The 12,423-nt window shown below is 33.7% G+C and overlaps 1 protein-coding gene across 1 annotated transcript in view; it reads right to left on the bottom strand.

Moving 5' to 3' along the window:
- LOC129226600 (serine/threonine-protein kinase D3-like) overlaps positions 1 to 12,423 on the bottom strand; it is a 111,830-nt gene that overhangs the window by 45,502 nt on the left and 53,905 nt on the right. The window contains exons 10-11 of the mRNA XM_054861224.1: positions 10,834 to 10,870; positions 2,741 to 2,818 (exon numbers count right to left, since the gene is read on the bottom strand). Coding sequence (XP_054717199.1) covers positions 2,741 to 2,818; positions 10,834 to 10,870 — 115 coding nt within the window. The remainder of the gene's footprint in view (positions 1 to 2,740; positions 2,819 to 10,833; positions 10,871 to 12,423) is intronic.

Genomic DNA, 12,423 nt, shown 5'->3' with positions numbered 1-12,423 from the left:
CTAAGCATCAAAGAACCTCTGTGCCAAATTTGGCAAAGATCTGACAAAAACTGTGGATTCGTAAAAGAAAACCCCCGGTGGGATGGAGACGGGGGGTTCCGATTGCGAACAAAAACTGCCCAGTGGCAATGTGAATTCTTGAGCATCAAAGGACCTCTCTGCCATATTTGGCAGAAATCTGATGTAAACTGTAATTTGTATTAATAAAACCATTATTTGGTTAATTAAAATATATAATAAATTTAAAACTATTGTTTTTTAACGTTACACATGTATTTTAATATTGATTTTTAAAAAATACAATTAATTTTTCTTCAGCAGATCCAATCTAAAATCCATATTATAGATAAATCAATTATCTCATCAATGTTATTATTTCACAAGCAATTTAACCAAAAAACGAATACAAAAATTTATTCACTTTTTCAATTCCGGTATTTGATGATGACTCTTAAACTGAAGTCAAAAAATACCAAATAAATGTGCTGAAATAAACTATTGATGTAACATAAAACCGTAAGTATGCTCGGATTCGCTCTGTTATAATAATTAGGGCTTCAAATCCGTGAATACTTACATAAAAGTCCTATTTTCGTGCATTCACCCCAAAAGTTCCGTCAGTCGGGAGTTTTCAGATGTACGTAATTATTCATCCAACCCAACAAGCGTACATTTTGGATTCTATCTTAGTATCTGAACGCAACAAGTAAAGGCAACCCTGTTGGATTTAAACACGGCACGGCACTGCTTTCCAGTTCCACAAAAGACTCGTAGCACCAAAATTGGCGAGATATAATTTTTTTGTTCTGCACAGCACGAAAATACTCGAAAATTTTGCTTGTGATCAGGTCAACTAAAAAAGGCATGAAAATCCGTAAAACTTCTAGGAAATCTGGAGGAATTAGCAGGCATGATCCACTCATTAAGCACAAGAATTGAATGAATATGAATTTTTAAGTCATTCCAATTAGTTCTTAATTAAGTCCGGCTCTTCAATCTATCAGACAGATTCAAATCTGAATATCGTTACCACAGTAATAAATATATATCGATATATTACGATACATCCGTATATAGACCAGCCCTAGGATAAAGTCCTCCCAAGACTGGGGCGCATTGTTCCCTCCTCCCCCCCCATAAATCCGCCCATGCAGCATGATGAACTGATTTGAAATTTCATGAATTTTTAAATCATTCATTCTTGAGTCGGGATTTTTTAAAAAAATATTTTTTTCATCTCATTTGAAAAAAGTTTAATTATTCTACCAAAGCTGCATAAAATTAGGGCTGCGGAGTCGGAAGAAAAATGGTGAACTAAGACTCCAGAATTTTTAAACGTCCGACTCCTCAACTTTTTAATTTTCTGAATTTATTTTTTCAAATTGCTCCCCCCTCATGGGAGGGGGCAAAACCCCTAAACAAGAGATTGAAATATTAATTCCTTTTTAAGAAATTTTCATGTATTTTATTGTAAATCTAAGATGTATACAACGTTAGAAATTCAATTGGAAAATCAAATTACCCAATAGTTGTGATTTCTATAGTAAGATTACTTAAAAATCCCATTTTTTTAAAAATTGAAAAGGATTAATTTGCTCCCCTTTAATTTTTAAAAAATAGATGTTGATCAAATCCTGTGCTTTCAATTTTTGAAAGCACAGAGAAGAGTTAGAGAAAGAGTTTTGAGAGAGAGAGAAAAAAACTTTTTTGCAAAGTCAAAAAAATTTTTCTTGAGAGGGGTCGTCCCCCCCCCCCTCCCAGGGAACAGCCATCTGGTGGGGGACACCTTAACTTAATTTCAGAATCTATAAAAATTGAAATACTTTAATTCTAAAAAAATTCTCCAATAATAAATCTTAAATTTCATTATAAAAATTTCAACAAAAACAATGCACTATATTGCAGAGAGAGGTCAGGTACATGTACGTCTGGAGTAAATTTTACACAAAATGAAGCAGTGTACAGTTTTGTAAGAAATGTTTTTACTATACCTACATTTCTTGGTTCAATTTTTAATTTGATTGGCAGCTTCAGAATTAACTTTAATAAGAAGATTTTTGAATTAACTACAATTAATGAGTGTTGTAACAAATAAATCATGTACTAATTTTATTTTGTATTTTTCAGTGATAATCAAGTTTCTTAGATAAAGTCTTTAGATTTACAAAAGAATTTATCTTTTATCAGACCTTTTGGATTTGCGCTTTGGTACCAACACTTATTTGAATTTACCAAGAACCCTCGAAATTTTGTCGACTTGCTCAAGCAATACATACATTCATTTTACTATTTTATAACTGAGATCGAGGTAAAAAATATATTATTATTTTTATTTGAAAGTGATTAGAAAATGTTAGAGAACAAAATTGTTTGCTGACAAATGCTATCAGTAAAATAAAGTTAGAAAATAAGCAAATTAGTAGACGGCGTAGGTAGCTGTTGCAGAAAGTTTGATAAACAATCAAGCCAGCTGGTTGTCACAATGAGTTATATCCTTATTAGTAAGCTTTTATACATATAATAAAATTAGTTGGTAGTCAGTTTTTTTAAAAATGCAAGGGGTGTCAGTGAAAATTAAAGAAAAAAAAAAGAAGCCGAGATTCGGAGTAGGCATATTTTCGAACGACTCCAACTCCTTTATCCCAAAATCAGTTCAACTTCGAATCCACAGCTCTGCATAAAATACAAAAGTATTTCATTTTTCTAAATAAATGAACAAGAAGGACAATTTTTAAATTACCTTGTAGTACTTCGTTGTAGTTTCATTTTGAAACATAATAATAGATTTTGTATCCAGTCTCCAGTAATGACGCTTTTTCTAAAATGCAAAAAGAAACTTAAATTATTCACATACAAAAAAAAATATATATATAAATATGTGAATTGAACAAGTAGCTATTTCAGTATTGTGCATGAAAAGTAATAGCATTAATACAATTACATGTCATTAACATTATTTTTTAGTTTGGACAAAAATGACTTTTCACTACAGGAAAATATAAAACACAGTAGTTGACATCTCAGAGACGAGTGCTCTTTTAAAAATATGCAGTAGAGTTATAATCAACCAAAGAAAAATCCATTACACAATGAAACTTTAAATCCAAGGTAAATTTCCCAATATTATGATTTTTACAAATGTAATAATGTGATAATTGTGCTACGTTGGACATTGGGGCAGTTAGGTTAATGCTTCCAAGATTATAAGTATCTGAGTCACTGCCCTTTTTACTGCAGGTATAATTCATTCGGAATTTCAAATCACTAAAACGTTCCTTTTTGGGATTTTTGCTGTTTTGATGAACATTCGGGAAACATTTACTTTACTAGGAAGTTTGGTTTGGGAGAAGACATCAAAAATTAGTAGTTTTTCGAATGAATTAGGGAGTGTCGGCAGCTATGTGATCCAGAATAACGTTATGGTAGGGTGTTCGGATGCACACGCCGGCAATTTTTTGAAACTGATGTTCTAAAAAGGAGAATATGCAGGCTGTGGCAAAAAAATGGCAACCTTTTTGTATCAGTCTTTACGCGAACATGTTTTAATGCAGCCACATGACACTTTTACTATTAAATTCGCATTATTTTTCTGTGCCAGACATTTATCATGTTTCCATCGATTAATTGACATGCTTTTCTATGCAGAATGTCAAACAAACGTGTTGCAATTTTGGAGCTGTTTCGACAAGGAAAACGTCAATGTGAAATTGTGCGTTTGCTCGGTGTTGGAAAGGACCTAGTGTCTAAAGCATTTAAACAATACAAGAAGCTTGGCCACGATGGCCGCCGTCCAGGAAGTGTCAGAAAGCGGACTGTCAACACGTCTGCTAACCGCAAAATCATCAAGAAGAGAGTTCAACGAAATCCGAGGGTCTCCATGAGAAAAATCGCTCATGAGACCGGCATAAGCGATCGGTCAGTCCACCGAATAGCGAAAGAGGAGCTCAACCTCAAGGCCTACAAGCTCCAGAAAGTTCAGCTTCTCACCGACGACAACAAACGCGTACGACTGCAAAGATGCTGCCAACTCAAGCGTCCGGCCGCTGCTGAATGATGCGAGCGTATCCTTTTCAGGGACGAGAAACTGTTCACCGTCGAGCAAGCGCACAACCACCAAAACGACCGAATATGGTCCGTAGAAGCTCTAAGTACCTCAGCAGTCGTCGAGTTTCGTCAGAATCCCGCTTTGATGATGGTTTGGGGCGGGATCTGCGCCAGCGGTAAGACTCCACTCGTTTTTGTGGATCAAGGGGTGAAAATTAACCAAGAAGTCTACCGCTGCGACATTCTTGAGGCTGTTGTGCTTCCCTGGGCTCAGCAGCACTTCGGCAATGCAAATTGGACGTTTCAACAGGACTCGGCACCTGCTCACAAGGCAAAAATGACTCAAGACTGGTGCAGGACCCATTTTCCAGATTTCATCTCGTCGGCGGAATGGCCGCCCTACTCGCCGAACCTCAATCCAATGGACTACAGCCTGTGGTCCATTTTAGAGGCTAAGGTCTGTGCTAAGCCCCACAAAAATTTGGAAGCGCTGAAGCAATCCTTGCGCCGGGAATGGGCTCGATTGTTGCCGGAGGACCTGCGGCCCATCGCTGAAAATTTCAGGTCACGTCTGGACCTGTGTATCGCCGCCGGAGGAGGCCACTTTGAAACAGGCTAAATATGTTATGACCATAGGTCCATGCTATTGTTATTGTTTCATTTGTTAAAAAAAATTTTTTTGATAAAATTATACAAAAAAATAAAGTTGCCATTTTTTTGCCGCACCCTGTAGACTATATTTGAAGGGGAGGTCCAACTCTGATATAATTATGGTTTTGAAAAGCAATAACCATAAAAATGCATCTTTGAAAACCAAATCTACTCTTGTTTCCTTAGAAATAAACACTGAAAGAATGATGATTCCCCCCCCCCCTTCGGTCTTGGAGATTTTGTCAAGAGAGGTCTTGCACCCACACATGGGGCCCAGCAGAATTGAATTTAAAACCGAAGCATCCCTGGTATCAGTTATTGCTTTCAAAATTGAGGCAGCTTTGACAACCTGTCTCAAACTCATTAAGTTGCCTGATAGTTTTCCTGTTTTTTTCCTTTTCAATATACATATCCGGCATCCAGAGCCAAGCCTGGGCTGACACGCCACTTAAGAAAATAAATTTTCAATTTAGGGACAGTTTAAAGAAGATTGTGTGTATGTTTTTTTTTTTCTTAATTTAGCAAAAAGAGAGATTCACTGTAGTTCAACAGTTGATTTATAAGTTTTAACAATATAAAGAAAAACACAATCAAAAAGTTCCACATTTAATGTAACTAAAAATAAATAAATTACAGAATAAATAATGGTACTTGCTTTCAATTAGGTCTTGAGCTGAGACACATGGTTCTCAAAGCAAAAATGTCTGTTAGTAGCTTGTAAGACCCCTCCCTTAAATCTAATTTCGTGGGGTTTTTTTTTTTTTTTTTTTTCGGTTTGTTTGTTTGCTTGTTTGTTGCCCTTTGTTTAGATATTATTTTTTGACTTGCAATATTGAAGATCACAGTAAACATTAAAATAAAAAATTGTTATTCACATCATATATTTTATCCCCATAACATTTCTGCAAAATTATATTGTTTACTTATTGTATGTACTAAATTTGAAACTTGGTATCAAGTACCTATTCAAATTTAAAATAATAAAGTTGACCAGTCAATTTTTTAATGTCCAAATAAATAAATATAGATAGAAAAAATCACATAAACACTGACCAGCATTAAAATGTATGCGCTCAAAATCATTATGAATCAGGTTTATTCTAAACTGAGAGACAGTCACCTTCATTCATACTAACCTTAATTTGATAAATTTCACAATACCCCCGATGTTTCCAACTCTATAATGGAAGTAGAGAATTTTAACAAAACAAAAAATGCTTACATGCATTAAAACCAAAGAAAACTAGAAAAATGGCAAAGAAAATTAACAAAACTTTGAATACCATGCAAAAATATATTTATTTTCAACTAACAAACTGACGAGCAAATTATATATATAAAAACAAAACATCTTGCCTGTTTACCTACATAAAAATTGAACCTAAACAAAAGCATTTTAGATGCAAAACAAAAACAAAATTAATTTTGCTGTTGTCAACAATTTGGAGCTCTCTTGATCAGATCATTTTGAATAGAAAAGCTGCATTTTGTGATAATATATGTATGTACACACACATATATACTTTCATCAAAAATAGTAATCTAAAGCATTTTAATAGACACAACACACTCAAATGAGCTAGAGTAACTGCATAGCTGTACATATACAGTGAAACTTCACTAAGTCGAACTTCGAGGAGCCGAAAACTTCGATAAACTGAAGTGAATAAAGATTCCCGTCCCAATGAATGGAGACTTAATGTTATTTACTTTGGACTAGCTGAATTTCGTTAAGCCTAATTTTTCAATAAGTCGAATTGAATTTTATGACTGTAGTCAAAGTTTCCTTGCTAACATAACTGTATGAGTTGAAACTTGTTTTTTCTTTTGCTCCTTAAAAAGTATGAACAAAAAAGAAAAATTATGAAGTATCTGCGCCATTGCATTGCATCAAAACGCGTCCAGACAAAGTGGATCAAATGAATGTTTCAACCGACTCGATTGCACATAACTTGGGAAACCAGTACCCAAATAGGATGGAAAAAAATGCAGGGAGGGCTGCGTACATTCGGGATTAAGGAATAATTCCACTGTTGATGAAAGGGGGAGGGGGTATTATAGACTATTACTGAAATTTTGTGGTACTCTACAAAACTGCTGATCATTCCAAGATTGGTTTTCTTTCTTCAGTTGTTATGGAAAACTAATGTTTATGGTGCAGTTTCATCGATTCCGGAGCATTTAAGACAGAATTTTAAAAGAGACTAATTAGAGAATATTAAACATTTTCAGCTACCAAGAGAAAAATGATTTTTTTCGCGATTGTGGCGCAGCAAAGAAGGAAATTGAATTGAAATTTAATGTGCCCCCAAGTTATCAACAATTTTAAGAAAATCGAAAACTTGTTTCAATTGTTGGTGCCGAATAAAACAAACAAACCCTGCATAGAAAAGCAGCAGATATGCATTGCACGTTTTAATAGAATCCCCTCCGAATGTTCCCTACTCCCTCTTTGAGGCTTTAAAAGTATCCGAGGACTACTTAATAAAAGTACAAATTTCTGTGCAATGCAATGTTTAATAACAGATTTTTTTTTTTTTTTTTTTGAAGTATTTTTTTTTCTGGTAAGTAAAAATTGTATGTCCTACATAGCATTATAAATTTGTTTTCCAACCTATACAAACTCTAAAATTTATAGAATTATACTAAACATTAAATATGTCCAGCATATATTGTCGCCTCGGAGCAACAGTAAGATTTTTAATCTCATGAATAACAGTAAGATATCCTACTGTTGCTTTGAGGAGACGATATTATGTTTGATACATTACTCTATCACTTTTATGCTCATACTATAAATTTAATGAGTGTCAGTAGTGGTATTTTATTTTATTGTTTTGGTATTCGGTAAGCCAAATTTTTCTCCAACTCTATTTTTTTCGCATTCCCTGCAACTTCGACTTATTGAAGTCTCACTGTATTAGTATTTTACAGAAGAAAGCTATTGAAATTCTATAAAGTACATTACTTCCTCATAATACATCTCTTGTTATATTGCACCTGTCCAGAGACAACAAGAAAGTAAAATACAACAAGGTCGCATACGCAATGGGTTACCACCCAAAGTTGAACATCTGCTTACAGCTCAGTTATTGACTATTCCAGAATGATGAGTCGATAACAAAGACGGAACTATAGCCTCTGGATGTCATAATCAGGCTGTCAGTACATTGCATGTAGAACAAGGAAAATACATTTCAAAGCTATTCATACTTGGAGATTAAATTATGCTTGCAGTATTTTGCTGGAAGACACATTACTACAATATTGTCCAATAACAGGACTTCTTCCATTTTCAAGATCAGCTTGACATTGATTCATGAAAAAAATAACTTTAACTTGGTGAAAGATGGCTTGAAGTAGAAGACATTTTATTAAAACGTATTTTAAGTTTTTGTGCTTTTAAATATTTTTAAAGGTCACAGCAGAAAAAACAGGTTGTTTCCTACCTGTAAACTTGTGACGGAGTACAACATGTGTTAAGAGATAAATATATGAAAACATTCCTATTTATTTTATTGATGCTCATCAACTTGGTTAGTATAACTTATCTTTGAATGTCAACTGAATTAAGACAAAGCAGCACATTTGATTTCAATTTATCTATATCCATTACTTGCTATTTTATCTTTACTTTTTAAGTACAGGAATATCATTCAAAAAGAAGAGAAAAGATCATAAATGGCATGATCTCCTATAATCCATTTTGGTTTATGTTACAGAAATTAAACTCCTTACAAATACACACCAAAAGAAATATTTATATCATGTTTAAAAAGGAAGACAAAATACAAGTAACAGAATAAATATTGAAGAAAACATCACGATAGGAAGAGGAATTGAAAAGTTTTAAATATGCAAAAAGTAAAACCAATTTGAATTGTCAATAATATTTAAATTGTAAATAGAAATTAAATAGTGAAAAAATTTTATAACAGAAAGTGAGCCCTTACATTTATTACTGTGAAAGATTTTCTTATAATCCAATTGACTTATTAGTGGGATCATTGTAGAATGATTTTCCTGGATGTATACAGTAACTTACCATATTATCTTTGCTTGTAAAATGCACCATCCATCCTTCTTTTAAAATTTTTGAGCCTTTCCGCCTCATTTGCTTGATACTTTGCACTATGCGCATTAGTGGAATGTTGTTACTAGATGTGACACTAAGGAAAAAAGAAAAGAATTCTTAAATGAAACACTTAAATATTTTCCTATTAAAAATAATTTATGTACATGTCTTATGAAATTGAATATAGCTGAGGTAAATAAGAAAGTCAATTTAATTTGTGGTCAGTGCATTTGGCTCATAGCAGAAGCCAAAGGTATTGAATCTTGATGTTACAATCTCTGCTTGAGTTGAAAAACCAGGAGGAGAGATTGTTGCTGCCAGTGGTAGCCATTCAAGGAGGGGGGGGGGGGCAACCGCCCCCTCCCTTTTTATGAAAAATTCACTTATTTAATTTTTAAGTAAGGAACCATAACTAGAAAATAAAAAAAGCAAAAAAGTCAAAAAAAATTCAGGACATAATTATTTGCTTTACTTTGCGTATTAGTTTACGAAACATTATTTAGCACAAGCAAAAACTTTTAGTTCATGTATTCATTGCTTAGATATTAGTAATTCAATTGCTTTACTTAAACAAGCTATGCTTGTTTAATGAAATGATTACCTGGTGTTTGAGACATCTCAAAATACTTCGAGGTAACTAATGCAAGTCTAATTCATGTCTAAGTGTTTTTTCGGAAAAAGTTACTGTGCACAAAATTCATCGAAATCTTAAGAAAAACATGAGTTAAGTTATTAGATAATTTCCACTATCTGCTTCAATAATTCAAAACCAGCCCTAACAAAATTTTGTGCTTTTTTTCTTTTTTTTTCTTCAATTTTTGCTGCTTCTAAAAGCTGTATGGCTTTTAGTTGTCCTTTTTTTGGACCCCAACCACTTATAAGCCCCAATCGCCGCCACTGGTTGATGCAACAAATTGTATGATTATTGTTGAGTGCCTTGATGGGATTTTTGCTGTTTTTTCTCTACTTGATACGAAATGACAGATAACCACACTTAGAAGCAGACATATCATGTCAAAGTTTCCCAAAGGTTTAAGGATGGTAACTTACTGCTTAATAATTATGTTTCTAAAATCTAAGAGGTGAAGGGTAGGGTGACAATTTACCACCCTGATTTCTCAAATGCATAGAAGTCCTCCAGAAAGGTTGCTTTCCAAAAACTGCACTGCATTTAAAAAAAAAAAAAAACATAAAAACCACCTTGCATTATAAGGCAGCCCTAATGCAGTATAGACTGTTTAGGTTCTTCAATCATTAAAGTCAGGAAAAACTAAGTTAAATTTTGAAAACAATAGAAAAGATTTTTATTTAAGAACTCATTTAAACTGTACAATAGGCTTAAAAAAGTTTCAGTTTTGCAAAAAATGAAGTAATTTTTCTTCTTTGAAGGTGAAACATAATAAAAATAATTAATTGATGTCAGTTTCTTTTTTTTTTCTCAATTTCATGAGAGAAAATAGATTTAGAGAATTTTCTACTTATAAATGAAAAGTATACTTTTTTTGCTCCTTTCATTTTCTTTTTTTTTATACTAATTAATAAACTGATCGCAATGAGTATTTTTGCCTAGGGATGAAAATCAAATGCAGTCAAATATTCGACAGTGTGTTAATAAATTTTACGTTCTGATTTTTGAAAATAAACCATACTTTAAAACACACACAGATGAAATACACATCACCAACAAGTTTTGTATATGTTACGGCCAAAGCCCGAAATTGGCCAGTTCGCGAATTGGCCAGCCAATTTCTTATTCTATTCTCATATTTAAGCCATAATAGATATTACCCAGTAAATGTATGATATGTGATATACAACGTGATTATTATAATTAAATGATACACAACATGATAATAATAAAGGGCGTTAATATAATCTTCAGGCTCTTACTATACCGTGAGGATTAGATTAACATTTCTATTATCAAAACATGAAGTACTCAAAAATGAGTAGATTTTACTGATTTTTAAGTATTCTGATTTAATAGCTCATTTTACTAATTTCAAATGAGGAAAACAATTACGTAGTGTAAAGCCCATCACTTATTACTACAAGTTGTGAACTTTCACATTATAAAAAACAACTGTGTAACCAACCTTACTCCTTAAATTTGGTGGAAGCATAGCTGCATCTACTGCTCTGGAGTAACTTAACTGATATAACTGGTGCAAAGTTCCACATCGCTTGTGGAAGGTTACACCATGGTAATATAACTATAGTGTAGCGTCTCACTCATTTCTACGTAAGGTTAGACCATAATGTTCTATATGCTTACAGATAAATTATTTGAAAGGTTACACAATAACAAAATTTAAGCTTTCATTTGACTTTCTTGAACTGGTTCTCATTTTCAATTGTAAGTGGACTTATACTTCAAGTTAACTATTTGATGGTTTAAATTAACCAGGTAGGTACATTAAATGATCAATTAATATTTTTTTCTACACGATTTAAATTGAAAGTACAAAAGTAAATTAGTAGGTGAAAATACTTCAAATTTCGTTATAACAGTATTTTTAAAAAATCATGCTAGAAACCCCTTATTTTTTGTCTTCTTTAAAACTTTTGCTTTCAATCATTCGTTTATTCAATATTTATCAAGTTCATTTTTTCCACAATCAATATACACCAATTACAAACAAGACGTTTTTATTGCACTATTAGAGGAATACCCAGGACACCGGGTGGGGTCTGAACTCACAACGGGAGTCTTACAGACATGTCGCAAAGCAAGAGAACTGCTCGGCCACAAAGATCCGTTTTCATTTCGCTCATAAGATTTTACCAGCTCTGTGCCGATATTGATCTTTACGCATACACTTTGAATTCTACTGACTGCAGGTGGGACTTACACGAAACATGGTGCAAGGTTCCTCCAACAATTTGAGTTCTTTAAACAGAGATACTACACACTCCAGAATTCGTGAACGTTACACCCATTTATAATGGTAATCTTACACAATTTTTTTCCAGTGCATGACATTTCGAATTGCATAAACATTTATCCCTCCTCAAGGACGGATACAAGGGAGGGGTGATTGCCCCTTCTTTGAGCGAGATACAGGACCTTCTTCAGGTATATATTTTCAATATTTAAGTTCCAAAAACAGCAAAATTACATAATCTTTGTTGGTGTTGGGAGTTTTCAAGCTTTAAAATAAACGTTAGTCACTCCACATCTCCCAACTAAACCCAGAAGGTCTTGCAACCATTCGGGGGACAAATAGAGGAGTCTCTGTCTCTCTCACTTGCAGCGCTGTCATACCGGAAGTGACACATGTGTCGTCTACCAGTCCATCTCCGATCTACCATTATCATTTCGGGCTTTGGCCAAGGATTCCCGGCCAGTTCCCGAAATGGCCAGCCAAAGTAGAAAATACAATAGTAATTACAAGTATTTCGAGCTTTGGCCAAAGCTCTTGGCCAGTACGCGAAATGGCTGGCCAATTCGCGAACTGGCCGAACTTCGGGCTTTGGCCGTAACATATACATTGGTACCTCAGAAATCTGAACTAATTGGGATTAGCCCCATTTGGATTCTTAAAAGTTCGGATTTACCAAGCGACCTATTTAAACTCTTTGAAAGTCATTGTTTTAAGTTAATAATAAGCAAATTTACCCCTGATAAAGCATGAATATTTAGTGGGTTATCC

This window comes from Uloborus diversus, chromosome 7, assembly GCF_026930045.1.
Source record: "Uloborus diversus isolate 005 chromosome 7, Udiv.v.3.1, whole genome shotgun sequence".
Classification (NCBI taxonomy): Eukaryota; Metazoa; Arthropoda; class Arachnida; order Araneae; family Uloboridae; genus Uloborus; species Uloborus diversus.
The sequence above is the reverse complement of the archived record's forward strand: the minus strand, read 5'-3'. Positions and strand labels throughout refer to the sequence as shown.